The 17,896-nt window shown below is 49.5% G+C and overlaps 1 protein-coding gene across 1 annotated transcript; it reads right to left on the bottom strand.

The window, feature by feature from the left end:
* Positions 1–7,613: 7,613 nt before the first annotated feature.
* KRT71 (keratin 71) lies at positions 7,614–16,819 on the bottom strand. Its single transcript, XM_024575546.3, has 9 exons — positions 16,324–16,819; positions 13,713–13,927; positions 12,953–13,013; positions 12,374–12,469; positions 11,844–12,008; positions 11,529–11,654; positions 9,922–10,142; positions 9,229–9,263; positions 7,614–8,433 (listed from the first exon to the last, which is right to left on the bottom strand). Exons 1-9 carry the CDS (start codon positions 16,768–16,770, stop codon positions 8,222–8,224), a joined length of 1,578 nt encoding a protein of 525 aa, XP_024431314.1. The 5' UTR covers positions 16,771–16,819; the 3' UTR covers positions 7,614–8,221.
* Between the last annotated feature and the right edge of the window lie 1,077 nt (positions 16,820–17,896).

The following is a 17,896-nucleotide window of genomic DNA, read 5'->3' as shown; positions in this document are numbered from 1 at the left end:
ATTTATATAGAATGGGGGTCCTAATCAAGTTGTTGACAAGAATTTAATAAGAAACATTAAATTGCCCTGGCCAGGCGGCTCGGTTGGTCGGAGCATTATCCTGTACACCAAAAAGTTTGTGGGCTCCATCCCCTGGTCAGGGTACATACCTAGGTTGTAGGTTTGATTCCTGATCAGGACACGTAGAGGAAGCAACTGATTGATATTTCCCTCTCACGTCGATGTTGCTCTTCTCTCTCTCTCCCTTCTTCTCTCTCTAATATCAATGAATATATACTTGAGTGAGGATTTTTTTAATTTGTAAAGAAATATTAAATTGAAAAATTAACTTAGCCCAAGTTCTGTCATATGGCATAACCTCAATGAATGTAAAATATATCATTAATAGTTTTTATATTGATAACATGTTGAAATCATAACATTTTATATACACATATATTGGGTTAAGTATGATACAATATTAGAAGTAATTTCATCTGTTGTTTCTTAAAATCCTCATCAGAGGATATGTTTATTGGTTCTAGAGAGAGAGGAAAGAGAAGAGAGAGAGAGAGAAATAGAGAGAGAGATTGTTGTGAGAAAGAAACATCAATTGGTTGCCTCCCATACACTCCTTGATCGGGGATTGAACCTGCAATGTAAGTATGTGCCCTAACCAGGAATCGAATCCACAACCTTTTAGTTAACAGGATGATGCCTCAACAGCCAAGCCACTCGGCCAGGGCTCAGCTGGTTTTTTTAAAAATATGGTTACTAGAATATTTAAAATTCTATGTATGTTTGCATTGCATTGTACTTCTGTTGGACAACCTTGGTCTAGATTTAATTAAGTGATGGAGAAAACGTTATGCAGATTAAACTTAAAAGTATGTTGTGTCTGTAGCCAATATATTGTGAACAGGCAAAAGAAAAAAAAAACCACTATTCCTGCATTTGAAAACTATTATCTGATTTAGCAAAGAAGCCACTCACATCACTGAGGAATGAGGGGCGTTCCAACCTCCGTCTTCACTATTTCACTTTCAACTTAATTGTTAGGATGAATATCAGAACCAGCGTTCATGTTGGAGCTGTACTATACTTACTTGTCAGTTGTAACCACAGGCTAGCTATGGCTGTAAAGCTTAGCAAAAATCAGTTGAATGCATTTGTGAGACTCAGTTGGTGTTATAAAGCTTACAATAAAGAGTAGTGTATATTTTATTCTTTGTAAATTGTGAGCTATGAATCTTATATCCAATACAACTTGTAACAAACTTATGTATATGCATATAAATATATGTGCATACATATTTACATCTATGCATATGTATGTGTGTGTTTACACTGTATACAACCATTTTTCAGAGAGCTGATTGCTAAGCATTCACCAGCACACCACTGCCTCTGACCTTCCTGCTGCCCCAGCACACTCCCCAGACCCTAGCCATCCTAGGCGCTAGTTGTCCCTTCCCATCCTTCACTTTCCAAAGCTGCAAACCTCAGAGATGTGGAATAGAGGCCCTCCACCTCCTTTCTTCCCCACCCTTTATTTCACTCAGAAAGGCTTACTTCAGTCCATTTCTCTTCTCACCCATCCTGGCTCGAATCCCAGTTTCCTCACAGCAGCCCTAAACAGTCAGTGTTGGTGGCATGGAAATTCTATTCCTAGGCTTGGCACTGAGCCAGAGCTCCGCCTACCTGCTCTTGCCCCGAGACCCTCGCAGCTAGAAACCAGCTTTGCTGGTGACTACTGGCACATCTGGCCCTCAGGGATATCAGGTGCTCATTCCCAGCTCCATCAAGGGTAGGTCTGAAGGGAGACAGGGATGGCTGAGCCACGGAGAGGGGTTTGGTGTGGGCGAGTGGAGTTCAGAGCGTTGGGTATACAGCTCTGTAGGTTTCTTGTATCCACCGTTATCGACAACCAAGTCAGCATGTGGCAGTTCTGTCCTGAACACCACACAAGAAAGCACCTCCCAGGCTCTGCCTACCAGGGACCCCTGGAGGAAACAACATGTAGACTGAGACTACTGAAAGGCACAGGGACTTGGAGTCAAACTAGCAACTCTGTTTAAAATAAGCCACAGACTTAGCAACATACACATGTCAGGAGCAAGTCATGGATTTAGGAGGAGATTCCAGGGGGTTGGTTCAGGGAAAAGTACAGGGGCTAAAGCTCCACTGTGGTTGGGAGAGACTGAGAAGAAAGCTGTGGTGGGCTCTGAGGATCTGGGAGAGCTCCTTGGAGAAGGCAATTTTAGAAACCTGAACTCAAATATTCCCATTGGGAGTACAAGATGAAGAAAGGGGGTGACAAGCACTCTTGCTGCTGGGAAATCAAATCAGGATCAGAGTCTCCAAGGAACCCCTAAAAATCACTCATGGTTTCCTAGGTGGTTCTTATTGTCTCTAATAACAGAAATAATTATAATACAACAATAATAAAAGCTAACATTTATTATGGGCCTGGTATGTCATGTCTCAACCACAACAATGCCAGGAGGTAATTGCTATTATTCCCACTTTTGCAGAAGAGGAAACACACAGAAAGGATAATGAACTTGCTATAAGGCACAGCCCAGCCAGATGGAGCCTGGGAGCATGTCCTCACCCTTCAGCCCCCATGGCATTGCCCCTGCAGGATCGCCATTACTCCTTCATTCCGTAGCTCATGCTGCGTTTCTTCAGGCTTCCCCTCCACTGTTCCTTTCACCGGTTTTCTAAATGTTGAGTGGTTGACTGAGTGGTTTAATTCCCATTGTTTAGATGAGGACACGGAGATGAGGACAAAGAGGGTGCACACTAAATGTTGAGATAGGAACCGCGTTAAATCAGTTTTCACTAATCTGGAGCTAATGGAGAAAAACAAGTGTGGCTACCTATATACTTTTAACTATCTTTAATCTAGAGGACTGAGCTTATTCTGAGTGTCCTTCCTGCTGTTAAATTGTCCCCTTCTTTTATGAAATGGCAAAGGCAGTAGATGGTAATTTGTGCTTTTTTAATGTCCCATTTTAAGAAAATAAAAGGTTTGCAGTTGTGGCATCTGATTTGAAATCCTAGTCAATCATGGACTCTACACGTCCACCCTATCGGCCTGGAGCATGGGGGCTTGCTTGCTCAGTGCCCACCTCACACCTCTCCCAGCCAAAGCATTTACCCTGGGGCATCTATGCTGCTAAGATAATATGAAGGATGCCCAAAGGGTGGTGCCAACCTGCCTCCAACCAAATTGGGAAGATGTCCTCCATAACACCTGACCATGGACAAAGGGGTCTCAGAGAGCTCTGGGCCTGGGCTGACTTGCCTGCTGAGGATGTGCAGAGGGAATACCCCGTCTTTCTGGCTTCAGAGGGTGGAGTGTCCTCACCAACCTTCTATTTCAAACCATCTCACTTTTCATGGGGCCCCTTTCCCTGACACTCTACCTGTTTGGTTGGAGAAGAAAGTCAACAGGAGTCTTCCCACAACCCACCCTTGTCCCATCCATCCGTCAGGTAGTCAACACCATGATTCAGTCACCTTTTATTTGTTTTGAGGATTTGCCATAGCAACCGATTTGCTCTGGCTGAATTTCAGGATCTTCAAAAATCTATTCCAACCAGAAAAAAATCAGGACCCAGTGAGGGGAGCTAGTTCCTAGAAGATAAATATTTTCTACTTCTAAATGAATCCTTGGATCATCTATGCTTCTGAATGATGTTCTGTGTCCTCACCTTCATTTTTGGATGGCTTTTTCTCCCTCTTCCACGAGCACTGGCTATGGACAGTGATTATATTCCAGACTAGAACAGGAGGAACAAGAAACTGCTCAGGCAGAGAAAGGAAGAGAATTGGATTTGAAAAATATCTTCTCTCATTGAGCTGGTGTTGTGATAAGGCCACAGTGAATGAGGGAACATTAGAGAACTGGAGTCAGGGTACATGACCTGAGAGCCTCCATCCCTGAGAAGGCCGTGGGTGAGTGAGGCAGGTAAGAAACCATCTTTATTGCTGGGCAAGGTAAGGCATGTGTGACAGGGAGTCAAGGTCCTGTGTAGCTAGAGGCTGACAGTCAGACATGACACAGAATTTTTCTAAGGCCAGGCTGTGAGACATGAGGACTCTGGAGTCTCCTCAGAAGGTACTCATGAAGTGGAGACTGCTCTGTCAAGGGTGATTGCACAGGTGGCTGGACTGGCCACCACACCAACATCTAGAGAAAGAACAGTGCCCAGAGGGCCCACTTGCATGCCCAAGGCCATCTCCTTCATGTTTCTCCAGACCCTTTATGCTGGTCTGGGATTTCATTTTGACGCTTCTGCTCCAAGAGCCCAGCCAGCTTCTCAGGATAAACTGCCATCCTGGTCTGTTTCAGCCCAATTTCCTCCAAAAGTGTCCCTTGCCCCATACTAACTCCACTCCCCAACCCACCTCCCTGCATCCATCCTTTCTCCTCAATCCCTCCTGCTCCTAGCTGGGGCCAACACCATCTACTTGACTTATGTGTTGTCCTCATGCCCTCACCATTGAGAGGTTGGTTTCTGTGACTGACAGGTGACAATGGGACCACAGCCTCTCAGGTAACCTGCGGTAGGGAAACTGGAGATCAATTACATGGCAACCAGGGGGAAAGGGAACTCAGCCCAGAGCCTAGGAATCAGAGACATCAAGCTTCAGATGATGGAATATGATGGATGGAAGTTCCAATAGATACTGGGCAGGGATCCCACAAGATGTCAGGGCAGGGTGGAAAGGCACAGCAGCTGAGTGGGCAGGGACAGATGGTTCCCAGATCTGAAGCAGGGTGGCAATGTGGAAAGAGTGTGGGTTTTGGAGAAAAGGGCCTCATAGAATCCTGGCTCCATGTACTGGCTCTTTGATCCTGGGTTTAGCACGTTTCTGTCTTAGGAATAACAACATCCACCTCAGAGTGGTGACATGCCCAGCCCAAGGAGCTTCTGGTCCACAGTAGGCACTCCATAAACATCAGTTTCTGTTCCTTCCCCTCAGACACCTGCATGGTACTCTGGGCCCGGAGTGTAGGACAGGGCCATAGAGATGAGGCTTCACAGATGGAGAAAAGGAGTAGAGCCTTGGTCAAGGCCAAGAGGCTTCAGCCTGCTCTAGTGGGCCCCCAGGTGCCTATGTGGACCTACTGAAGCAGAAGGTGCCTGATAATAAGATCCCAGAAGACTGATATGCAAATTAAAATTTGAGACGCATTGGTCTAGTCAAACCATCTGTGCAGCTCCTGAGTCCCCTGTAATACCCATCAAAAGTTGTTGAGTGTGTTCTCGAACACCTCCAGTAACAGCAGGCACGCTATCTCTTAAAGCAGTCCTTCAGTCCTTCAGTCCTCCACCTCACCTTTGTCCTCAGCTTTCTCACTTTTCATCTCTTATTTTCACCCAACCATGGTTACAGAACTCAGTACCTATAGTCAGCACCCTAAGATGTACCCCAACCCCAAATTCCATAGAAACTCACTCAGAAGGTCATGGGTCAATCCCATTTCTGTGAATTTTCCTCCCAGATTTTATTAATCTTCCTGCCTGGTGTCTTTTAAGCCTGGATTTCAGTACTATAGACTTTTGTCCTGGGCTGTCAGAAGGCAGAGGGGGGCAGCCCAGGAGCACTGCAAAGCCCCTGGTCTCCCAAGACCTGGGCCTGGGCCTGGGCCTCCCATGTCTAGACCATGCTCTCCTCCTGGGTGTACAGCTCATAATGATGCAGCCAGATCCAGGAGCACTTGTTGCCAAAGGACAGGAACATGGACATGTCTTAGGCCTAGGTTTGCCATTCGTTCCCTCCTGCAAGACGATGGGAAGCTCAGCCCCAGGCCAACAGGCCACTTTCCTAACATAGCAGCATGAGGAGCTTCCTGAGTTAGGGCGGCACTTCATGCTTTGGATGCACAGGAGCAAGCCTTTGCCCTTTCAGTCCTGATGTAGCTGGGTGTAGGATCCAGCAGGAATTGTTATGACAAGTAGTAATGTGCAAGGAGCAATGGATTTGAGTCAGAGGCCTGGGCCATGCTCTTTCTCTGACCCTTCCTGAGGATTGGTTTCAGCACAGCTGAGTGGGAATTAGGCCTGAGATATCCAGCCTCTGCATGTGTTCCCCAAATCACCACCAAGTCCTGCCTGGTCTGTAATCCACATCCAGCCCTGTCACTCTGGGACCTGCGAAGGTGACAACTCAGGTCCTTTCTCCTGCAGGAAGTTCTACTCTGTTTCCAGCACCTTGGCCCACTGCTCACAGAAACAGACTCAGAACTCAGGAAAATCCTGCCAACCTCAGAGACCTCCATGGGCCTCGGGCACAAAGGGATGTGGGAGAGTTCTCCACTCCCTCCCTAGGTCTGGTGATGACCCAGCAGTCTCCAGAGAAGCAGCCTTCATCCCCACACATGAGAATCTAACATTTCTTCTAAGCTTCTTGCCTGGAAAGTTTGTTCTGCTATCCCACCTTAGTCCTCACTGCTGCAAAGGGTACAGGGGAACAGAAACAACAGGTGTGTATGGAATCTTTGCTAAGGAAACAGCAATGTCTCTACTAGTTCTGAAAACACACATACACACACACCCCTCCCCTTGTCAACCAGGGAAACAAACTTGCTGCTGAGTCTTGATCTGCCCTCCTTCTTCCACCCACACCTGCTAAAGGGTGATGTTGACTTCCAGGTTGAGGGCAGCCAGGAGACTCTGGCTGATGGTCACCTTCTGGCTGGTGGGGATTGAAGCCTGGCTCTGTGACCTTGTCTTAGGCCCTGGTCACTTACTCTGAAGTTCTATCCTCCAAACCAGCCCATCCATCCCTTCCTCCAGTCTCTCCACCTCCATCTTTGGAAGACCCCTAGAGCTCCAGGGACTTCCTGGCTGACATTTGCAGGCCCATGCTGGTCACCAGGGAATCATCCCATCTGTCCTGCTTACTTTCCTCCTCACCACAAGGCAGGACTGGCCACCACCACAGTGATTTCAGAGTGAACAGGTGTTTGGGGAGGAACCAACTACAGTCACTGAAATTCACACTGTGTCCTGACTCCCAACTCACTCCACTCCAGTTGAGCCTCAGGTTTCAAAAACGTGTTCCCTATCTTAGCTTTCCAGCAGAGAGGCTCAGAGTGTGGGGTCCCACTAGCTCTATTCCTCCTGGGCAACCTCCCCCAACCAGGAGGCCAGGTCTCTGATCAGAGAGGAAAGGGTTGAACAAACACAGATACCTGTCTGCCAAGCTCCCATCTTCCCTCTAGGAAAGGCCCCATTCTCAGAAAGAAGCCAAGGTCCCTGTCGGGAGCAGGACCAATTCTGACATTGGACGCAAACCAGGATGCACACACACCCTTCCCAAGTTTCTCCCTTCTTCTCTCTCAGCCCTTCCCCCTTTCTCCTCCCAAACTCTGCTCCGTACTCATCTCCCGGCCACCCCAGTGGTATTCTCAGCCCCTTTGCCATGTCTGCTCTGAGAGCTTCTTCTGTTTCTGCTCTGCAGGGAAAATTAATCCAGAAATATGGGCCACACAAGCAATATGCAGCAGTGTGCTCTATGTGACCATAGGGGTCTGTGCAGTGTGTGGTGCCTGCTCTTATGAGCATCTTAATGGAGTCCGTGTACACACCTTGACCACTCAGAGAGACCAAGCCATCAGACTTTGCTGTTTATTGAGGATGCAATGGGAGGGCCTGCAAGAAGAAAGGGAAGTGAACGGGTCTCCTCTTCTCTGTTTCTGGGTACAGAGAGTGAAAAAAGAGACCCTGAGTCATGCTTGGTTTCACTCAGAATAAATGGTGAGTCTGAGCCAGGGTGGGGTGAGGACTAGGCCTCTCTTGGTTGTTTGTCTTTCAGTCCTTCTTTTCTTGGACAGAAAGCCAGCTCCTAGCATAGTCAGGAACCAGGACAAAGGCCTTATGTGAGAAGGGGCCTTGGTCTGAGATCCAGGGGATAGACAAGGTAGTTAGTGACTGAGCCAGAGGCTGGAGCCAGGGGCTGGGCTGGTGCCAGAGCTGGGGGACCACAGCCAAGGAGGTGAATGCTGGGTGTGTGCAGGGAGGAATTTCACCAGGTTTAGTCGTCCACACCTGTCCAGGCTCAGGAAGACACAGGTTGGGAGAAGTGAGGTGGCCAAGGCCAGAGCCTGAGGTACAACATCAGGGCCTACAGGATGGGGCTGAGGGTTGGCTAGGGAGAGCACATGTGGGAGCCAGAGCCCCTGCTTGGGACACAGGGGTGGCCGGAGGGCATCAGGTCACCCTCTCTACCGACTAGCTTTCTTGGAGGGAGCACCCAGGCTGGAGCTCTTCCCCAGGGTATCCCTGTAGTCGCTGGCACTGCCTCGGCTCCGGCCTTCCCCGCCACGGACGCTGCACACTCCAGAGATGCAGCTGCTGCTGTTGGCCACGTAGCCACCACTGACAGAGCTGGGCCGGAAGCCATAGCCACTGCTGCCGCTGGTACTACTGATGATGGCTGCAGAGGAAGAATGGGTCAGCACCTCTCAGCCAGAGCTGGGGGAACTTCTTGGAGCAGTAAGTTGAGTGGGGGCTCTAGTCACAGATGACCCTGACCTCAGGAATACTTTCCCCTGGCTGACAGTTTCAGCCATGTCCTGCCCCTGACTTGCTCAGCTTACACCCAATCTGGCTGATTCTTAACTCTCAAAGGCCCATTTTTTGGTTCAGGCACCAATGTATCCACCTGTCATTCTTGACACCTACCCCCTGCCCTATCTATTAACTTTTTTTTTTTAATTTCCATCCTGCAACCTCTCCCTCCTGATAATAGCCCCACAGATAGCATCTTTCAGAAGTTCTGGTTTAACACTCTTAGCCCCACTGAGAAATGCAAAGATCCACCACTGTCAGCTCAATAGTCAAGGTCCCCTGCTCACTAACTCCAGCCCCCTCTAAGTCCCCAGGCCAGGCCTGATCACAACTTGCAGATATGGTTCTTCAAGCCTCACATACACCCGTACTCACTTTCTTACAACATGTCCTTTGTTTCCCCATCCCCATGGCATGTCTCCCTGTTCCTAGCTGCCAGCCCTTGGGAACAGGGAGACAGAGTGGTAAGGAGCAAGGAACCCTGGACTAGGAGTCAGGAGGCCTGGTTTCTGGCCATGCCTCTGCTATCTGGCTCTATGATCTCAGGCAGAGTTTTTCCTCTCTGGTTCTTAGATTGCTCATCAACACACACAGAGTGTGACAAAGACCCTTTCTGTTCTGCAGATTCTACGGCTTTAGGTCCAAACATACACATACTTACAGATGCTAACAGGGGAAGGATACTCTCCGGACATCCTGTTAGGGAGAGAAATAAAATAAGAGTAAGAAATCATGCAACCCACAATTTATGAACCTCAGAGCTAGTACCACCACTCGCCTGATTTGGGCTTCTAAACCCAATGGGAACTTTTGGAAATTCCAGCTCTTCTTTGGCACAAGCAGAGCCTGAGAAGTTGGGGGGCTACCCCTGAATTTTTTGGTAATCAGGCAGCAACCTAAGTCAAAAAGTAGTTCGTATGAGGTGCACATGTCGGGGTGGTACACACATTTCCCAAGGGTCAGGCCTAGGCACTGAGCCTTTCCGTCTCCCAAGAACATTGGGGAAGCCAGAATGGAACATCTCCGACAAGCTCATCTTATACCTGGTCAGGTAAGGAAGATCAAACAAGATCTAACATGGTAATGGTTTTTTTGTGGGGTGGGGGAGAGTGTGCCTAGGCCTACCCAGGGAAGTTGTGAAGATTGGATGAGTTAATCCACATAGCACAGTGCCTGGTATGAAGTAAGTACTCATGCCTATGTAGGAATTGTTAATAGCTATTATTATTCCTGTCATCACTGCCTTTTCACTCCCCCAAAACTCATCTATTCTGGATTAGGATGTGTTAGGCTTTCTCCTGAGGTCCTCCCCAAACTCTTGGGACTTTCTTGCCAGAGCACATCTCCCCCTCACCGGCACTCCTCGCTCTCCAGCAGCTTCCTGTAGGTGGCGATCTCCATGTCCAGGGCCAGCTTCAGGCTCATGAGCTCCTGGTACTCCCGCAGCATCCGGGCCAGCTCCTCCTTGGCCTGGTGCAGGGCAGACTCCAGCTCGTCCAGCTTGGCCTGGGCATCCTTCAGGGCATTGTCTCCACGCTGCTCAGCATCGGCAATGGCCGTCTCCAGGTTAGAAGCCTAAATGGGGAATTAGAGAAGTTGGAAAACTTGAAGAGGTCATTGGAGACATTCATGTCCAAATACCACTCATTCTTTGAGATTCTGAGAAGAGTAGCCCACCTCTACCCTTCACACTCCTTGCTTTTCTTCTAGGCTGCAGCCCATTCTGGCACTCCCAAGTCTTTCCTTAGCTCTATCTCTACTCCCTTGTGTTTAGATATTGGTGGTAAGAACAAATAGTGCATCCTGCCCTCCTGAGATGATGGCCTATTCACCATCAGTTCAGTTATCATGAAGACATTTACTTGGCCTTCCTGTGACAAGGATACAAAATGAGTAAGAGTCAGATTGGCTTTCTGCTCTGGAGTTGTTTAAAGTCGAGAAAGAAAGATCACTGGAATATGGTGTTATAGGTACAATGACAGTAGCTGACCAGGTGCATAGACCATGGATGAGAGGCACAGGGAAGGAGATTCCCCAGGACCAAGTCTTATTTCCCAAGTGCTTACTGCCCACCTGAGAGACACTTGGCCCTTTACCCACCTTTTACTTACCTTAGCTTATCTAGTCCTTACAACACCCTGTAGAGTGAGGACAAGTGACTTTCCCAACATCACAGAGCTACTAAGTGTAAAGCTTGTGTGAGAGCAGAAAGAGCACTGGACCAGGAGTCAGGAGACCCTGGATCAGATCGCAGCTCTGCCACTCACCAGCTGTGCAGCCCACTTAACCTCTCTGAGCCTCAGTTTCCTCATCTGTAATAATGGGTGACACTTGCCTCAGAGTCTTTGTGAGGATTCAGTATGATACAATGATAGAAACTGTAGCTACTGTTATTATATATATGCATGTTATCTTGCCACCTACTGAGGCTGAAGACTGACTGTATAAGTCTATAATAATTATCCACAGAAGGCACTTTAATGGGTGCTCTCTGAGCCCACTTCTCCTCAATCACTTAATCAAGAAATGTTTGTTAAGCTGCTACCAGGTGCCAGGCACTACACTAGATGCTGGAAAAACAATGGGGAACCAAGCAGCCAGCTCCCAGCCTCCTTCCAGTCCAGTGGAAAAAGGGACAGGCAGGTGCAATTATAGAAGTGTGACAAGTACAGGAAAAGCACAGGTGCCAGGAAAGCACATTGATTGGAACAGAGGGACAGAGGACTGTGGTCTGAGCCCGGGGGGTGGGGGGGTTTGAGAGAAGGCTTCCTTGAGGACGGACCTCCTAACCAGAACTCTTTGTTCTGAGGAGGTGTTGGGGTACTCCAGGGAGGTCTGATCTAAATGTTTGAGGCCCCTTTGCTCTCATGGGCAGAGATTGGGAGGTTGCCATCCTTGGCCAACTCATCTCCCCTTCAATTGTCCCCACATGTCCCAGGTCACAGGCAACCGGACCCTTACCTGCTTCTTCACATTCTCAATCTCTGAGCGGATTCTCTGGATGAGCCGGGTAAGCTCTGAGATTTCGTTCTTGGTGTTTTTGAGGTCGTCCCCATGGCGGCCAGCTGCCAGCTGCAGTTCTTGAAACTGGGGACCCCAGAGTACAGAGCCATGGATGAGCATGATAAACATGTCATGGGAATACATGATGTTTCAGGTTGGTGATGTCACGGGGGCAGGGCACATTGGACAGTTAACTGAACATTGCCTCTGTCCTGGGAACAATCAGGTCCAGCCTTCACGCTGGCTGGGGTTGCCTCCTCTGGCCCAGCTCACCTTGGTCTGGTACAGGGCCTCAGCCTCAGCCTTGCTCTTCAGGGCAATCTCCTCATACTGGGCCCGGACCTCATCAATGATGCTGTCCAGGTTCAAGTCACGGTTGTTGTCCATGGACAGGATGACAGATGTGTCGCTGATGTGGGACTGAATCTGAGTGATCTCCTTCAGGGAAACAAGGATAGTCTCAGGATTTGACTATCGAAGGCTAAAAACCTTCCCCAAGAAAGGTGAGCAGATCCTGGTGATGTCAACTTTGAGACTTCAAACCAAGGGTGTTGCTCCCTGAGCATGGTGAGTTTCCACTGGGTACTGGACAGATGCCCGCCACCATGGGGCCAGAACCTGGTCCATTTCCTTCTCACCCAAAAGGGGGAGATTGAGGAGCCTCTTGGGACTGAGGTGGGAGATGCATGACTAACCTGGGGGGCCTCCTTGAGGGCAAGGGCCTCCATACCTCTCCCAGCCCCCAGAATAGAGTTTTACCCACTGGCTGCCCTCAGAAGGGTGCGGTGGAGAGACAGACTTACGGCTTCAAAGAGACACTTGAAGAATTTGATCTCCTGGTCCATGGAGTCCACCTTGGCCTGAAGCTCCACCTTATTGGCATAAGCTGCATCCACGTCCTGAAAGATGCCCCAGCCACCACTTGGTCACTGCCAGTGCAGCCAAGGAGGCAATAGCTGCCCCATCCTGGGGGCCCTGAACAGGTATGTGGCCACCTTCTTCTCTTTGAGGGGCCCATGGAAAAGGAGAGGAAGGAGCATCCTGAGACTCTGCTCCATCAGCAGGACAGGGGCCCCTCAAAGGATGGGAACCCCAGCCCAGCTATTGTCAATCATCCCTATGATGTCTAAGCAGACCCTGAGGCTGCAGGGGAACCGTTAGTATGTCCTCCTCTGCTGTCCTTCACTATGGACAAACCCATTCACATTGAACATCCTCCCTGCTTTTGTATGCTCTTTTCCGAATAGTTTTTCATCATGGTTCGCTGCCTTTACCTCACTAGCTCTGAATCAGCTCACTTTCTCTAAGAGCAGAGCACACTGCAGGCTCAGCATCTCCTGGTTCCCAGGTAGACCCAGACTCAGGGCCTGTCTTCCCCTCACCTTCTTGAGCAGCACAAACTCGTTCTCTGCAGCTGTCCGCCTGTTGATTTCTTCCTCATACCTGTGGGAATGCCAGTGCTTGGTTGGTTAATATGTCTCACTGAGAAGCCTCATTTGCCCAAGGAAGACTCTGAGTGAGGGGTAGTGTGCCCATCAGAGGGCACAGGTGATGAGAGGCTGTGGAGCACGGGGTGGGTGAGGCCAGCCAGGCAAGGAAGGCTTCCTGAAGGAAGGGACATACTAACCAAGTTTGTAAGAAGGAGATTGTTGAAGATCCAGCTTCAAAAATGAGGAGAGAGCAAATAGAGTGAATGTACTATGGTAAAATTCAGAGGAAGCAAGAAACAATTTCCTCCCTCAAAATTTGAAATAAGCCTTACAAATGAATGAGAGCATTTCTTGAGTTACTCCTCATAGCAGTTTTGGGAGGTAGATGGATTTAAGCCCCTCTTTACCAATGAGGACACAGAAGCTTGGGAAAATTTGGTGGTTATCCAAGGTTCCCTCCACTCCATAGCTGGAGTTAATCCTCTGACCACAGTCCAACTAACTGAACTGGACATTTGTCATAAGTGCCAGGCCAGAGGCTGGAAGGGCAGAGAGCAAGTTCCAGAGTTTTGTTGGGGTAGCTCTTCTTCATATGATGAGAAACACTGTCCCCCAAAACTTTAAGCTGAGGTAGCTGCCAGGGCCCCAAGGGAAGGAGGAATCCAGAGGTACGGGGAAGTTGTTGAGCTGCAGGAGTCCCTGTCTCACTCACCTCTTCTTGTAGTCCTCCACAACGTCCCGCACATTCCTGAGCTCCGAGTCCAGCCTCACCCTGTCCCCAGACAGTGTCTCCAGCTGCTTCCGCAGGGTGCTGATATAACCCTCGTACACGGGCTCCAGGTTGTTCTTGCAGTTGTTCAGGTCCAGCTGCTGCAGCAGCTCCCACTTGGTCTCCAGCACTTGGTTCTGCTGCTCCAGGAACCTCACCTGGAACCAGAATCCCAGAAACTGTTGAGCCCCCACAGAAAGAGTCACATCTGTCACTCACAGGCACTGTGCAAAACTCTCTACCCCTCACAAGAGCTGCATGAGGTGGGAAAGTCCTTAGCCCTATTTAATGGAGAGGAAACTGAAGCATAGAGTTTAGCTTTTCTCCAAGACCTGATGGTTTAGTAAGTGGTGGAGCCCAGGACTGAACCCAGACATAGGTCTCCATAATGCATGTGTCCAATCATTCAGCACCCACCACGACCAAACCAGCACAGTGCCTGAAGGTGCCAGGACAGAGTCAAGCTGGGTCCATCTTTGGGAAGGTTGACCTCTCCAAAGAATGGGTATGGTATTCATTTTACAGCACGTCAAGCTCAACGAGGCTCAGTGCACCAAGAGCTTTGGCTATTCTAAATACCTGTAAGGCCCCAACTCCACTTTGCTCATGGCCTCTTCCTCCTCCCTTCATCTTGCTCCTCAAAACCATCTTCTCTCTGGACAGATGGGGTTCCCCATGCCACTGTGGCCTCACAGGGTTCAGGACCCCTGAGGAGGTGAATCTGTACATACCTCTCTTATTTAATTTGGGTGGGGCACTACTGTTTAAATGTGGTTGTCAGAAACCATAGGATACCCTAAAGTCAGAAACACAGGATATTGGAAAACTGTCTGGGACAGTTTGGGGGTTATTGGGATGGGTTAGACACCAAATAGTTTACCTCCAGCAGATCAGCCAGCATTTGGTTTGGTTTAACCAGTCCTGACTTTTTTCATGTATATCTGCAAGGCTGAGCATTAACTGCAGAGTAAATCCTGGACCCAGAACACCATAATACACATCTGGACTACACTACTAGACACATCTAGATCCCTGATAGGATGTGCCCATCACACAACCTTCTATGGCTGCCTGGTTTATGGGATTTTATTCTTCTAGAGACTAAAATGGTTTGGGAACTGTCCATGACTTCGAGCCTGCTTCCCCCTCACCCCATTCAGACCACCCTTGTTCGTAGAATTAACTTGTTCACCCATAGAAGGGTGTTCAAAGAACACCCTTGTGTTCATCTTTCTTTCCGTGTCTCCAGAATTCATCCTTTAACGGGGTTTGGCCAGCCCAGTCAAAGGACAGTCCACTCTTATCCCCTAGCCCCAAACCTCAAAACACCTTGATCTTCCAGAAGTGAAATGACTGAGAGGAGTAAGAATCCACAGAGATGGTGTTTGCCCCTGAGGTGAGCAGGGGTGGGAGGGAATTCTCCTCTGAACAAGAGTTGAGAATTGCAGGGAGTTGGGAGTGGGGGGCGGTGCGGCTAAGCTCTGATGGCTGCTGACCATATCAAACATCAGCTTATCTTGGGTTGACCTGTCCTTGGTGCCTCACTACTACATAGCCAACATAGCCCTCCAGTCCCCAGTACTGGGTTTGGAAGCATGAGGCTGAACATCCAACCTCACCTTCTCTTCCCCAGATGACCTTGGGCGTGGTCTTCACCTCCATGCTTTTGCTGACTCATAAAATGGGAGCAATAATTTCTTATCTACTGAGAGTCTAGGGCCTGTCTGGACTGGATGATCCCTTGAGGTCTGTTCCAGACCTTTGATGCTCTCCTTCTCAACACTCTTCCCTTAGCTCTCTAGAGATTAACGTGATAGTAACAATAACCACCTTTGAGGAGTATTTAGTATGTGTCTGGCATTGTGACAAGATCTTCACCAGCATTTTCTTTTATAAGCCTGACAAAAATCCCAAGAGGTAGGTTATTATCTCCATTGCAGAGATGAGAAAACAGAGGCACAGACAGGATAAATAACTGCCCCCCAAGTGCACAGATGGTACATGATGGGCCAGGGTGGAAGACAGGTCTAACTTCCCACTGCACTATTCTGTCTCTCAAGAAAGCCCTCAGCTGACTGAAACAAATGCTCTTGGCAGAGCCACCCAGGACTGACCATAAACTGATGCCCTGAGCCATCAGTCAAGTGACCAGTGGACAAGATCAGCTGGCCATGGATGGGAGGACAGCTTCCCTGGTCACTCTGGGGCAGATTCCCTCTCACTGGCTTTTCTTCACAGTCTGCATGGGCCCAGGCTTAGCAATGGTACCAATCTTGCCCTTGAAATTAAGAAGCAGGGCTCTTCCCTTAGGTGCTCCTGCCACTCACTAAATCTCCTGATAAGCCTCTGTCAGTAGAGGCTGACCTGCCTGTGTCTTTTCTGGGGAAAGGCTACACAAGGACTCTTACACCAGTTATCCTAATGATAGAAAATACCTGTCTTATCCATAGTATGTGCCTCTCCATATCTAATCTCCATCCCTCATGCTGTAACAAAAGCTCACATTCCAAGAAGTGACACTATTCACAGGTTCCCCAAGTCCTAACAGACCCACCTTGTCAATGAAGGATGCGAACTTGTTGTTCAGAGCCTTGATCTGCTCCCGCTCCTGGGCACGCACTTTCTGGATCTCGGGGTCCAGCTCCACATTGAGGGGGGCCAGGAGGCTCTCATTGACGGTGACCTGGTGGATGCCTCCAGGTGGGCACACAGTTGGGCACACAGGTCCCAGGGTCACACTGCCAAACATGCTGCCAGCAAAACCACTGGCCCGGCCCCGGCCAAATCCATAACCTCCGCTCTTTCCACTGCCACCAGCCACATTGAAAGAGATGCTCCGGGTGCCCCCCAGGCTGTAGAGGCTCCGACTGCTGAAGCCCCCACTGAGCCCTTTGCCCCCTGCCCGGTAGGAGGACGTGCTGCTCCCAGAGAGCACAGCCGAGCAGCCACTGAAGCCCCCCTTGGTGGCAGCTCCTGACTTGCAGGTGAATTGGCGGCTCATGCTGCAGTGCAGGTGGAACTCAGTCGCAGGAGGAGCAAAGGCAAAATCCCACACGGGTTCCACAGGTTGCTGTGAGGACTGACAGGTGCCCCTCCTTATATCTGCTTGGCACTGGGGCTTGTGGATGGGCAGTCGAGAGCTTAATTCATGGGTTTGGCTTGCCTGGGAGCAAGAAGTCATTTTCTCTATGCTGAGCTAAAGACTGAGCCCTCCCCACCTCTGAAACAACATGAAACCTTCAAAGTGCTGGTCTTGCAAGCCTTGCTCATGTAATTTGGGTCTTATCTAATTAACCTGCTGTTATAGGGTAATTTGCCCCAGGCCCAACCTCTCCAGAGGGGTGTCACTGGCCCTTCACCATCCCTATCTTGATTCATCTTCTCTGGTCTGTGGACTTCCTCCTGGGGGCTCAGGAGGGTGGGAGGAGGTAGCCTGCTCTGGACAGAGTGGACCAAAGGGTAGAGTATCTGGGGACTCCAACCATAGCTGCGTCCTCCTCCTTCCCAGAAAGGGGCAGATTATTCAGGCATTCACCCCTCCCCCACTCCTCCTGGAGGCATAACCCACCGATGGCCTCTTCTCCTATCCCATGGAAGACAGCAGCTCTCTCCGCTGGGCTATAAGGGGTGGAGTGACCCTCCCCCTGGCATGGGACATGAGCAGCTCAGGCCAGAGTCAGCCATGGACGCCATGGTGGGGAGGGCCACAGGCTTCTGCAAGTTCCCTAGGGAGAGGGGTCTCACACTTCACTTCTCTCAAACTGCTGTAATAAGGCAAGGGACAAGTGATGTCCAGTCCTTCAAGCACTGGACAGAAAGAGGAAGAAAAGGAGGATGGAGTTGGGGCAGGTGACCGAGAAATTCAGGGAGTCAACTGGGAGGACGGATGGGATGACAAAGAGAGGCTTGCTCAGGGCCTGGAGGTTTCAATGAAAGACTCCAGGGAGGGGATCCCATTTCATCATTTCTGTCTTTCTTCCAGTGTATGAGTATATCTGCCAATAAGACTAGGGGCAACTTGAGGACAGGATCTGTCTGTTTAGAGTTCAAATAAAAGAAGCTGCTGTCAAGGTGAGACGGAATTTTTGTTGCCCCCAGGAGTGCGGGCGTCCCCAAGAAGATGGCCC

Source organism: Desmodus rotundus, chromosome 3 (assembly GCF_022682495.2).
Source record: "Desmodus rotundus isolate HL8 chromosome 3, HLdesRot8A.1, whole genome shotgun sequence".
NCBI classification, from domain to species: Eukaryota; Metazoa; Chordata; class Mammalia; order Chiroptera; family Phyllostomidae; genus Desmodus; species Desmodus rotundus.
Note: the sequence above shows the minus strand (reverse complement) of the source record. Positions and strands in the feature narration are given on the sequence as shown.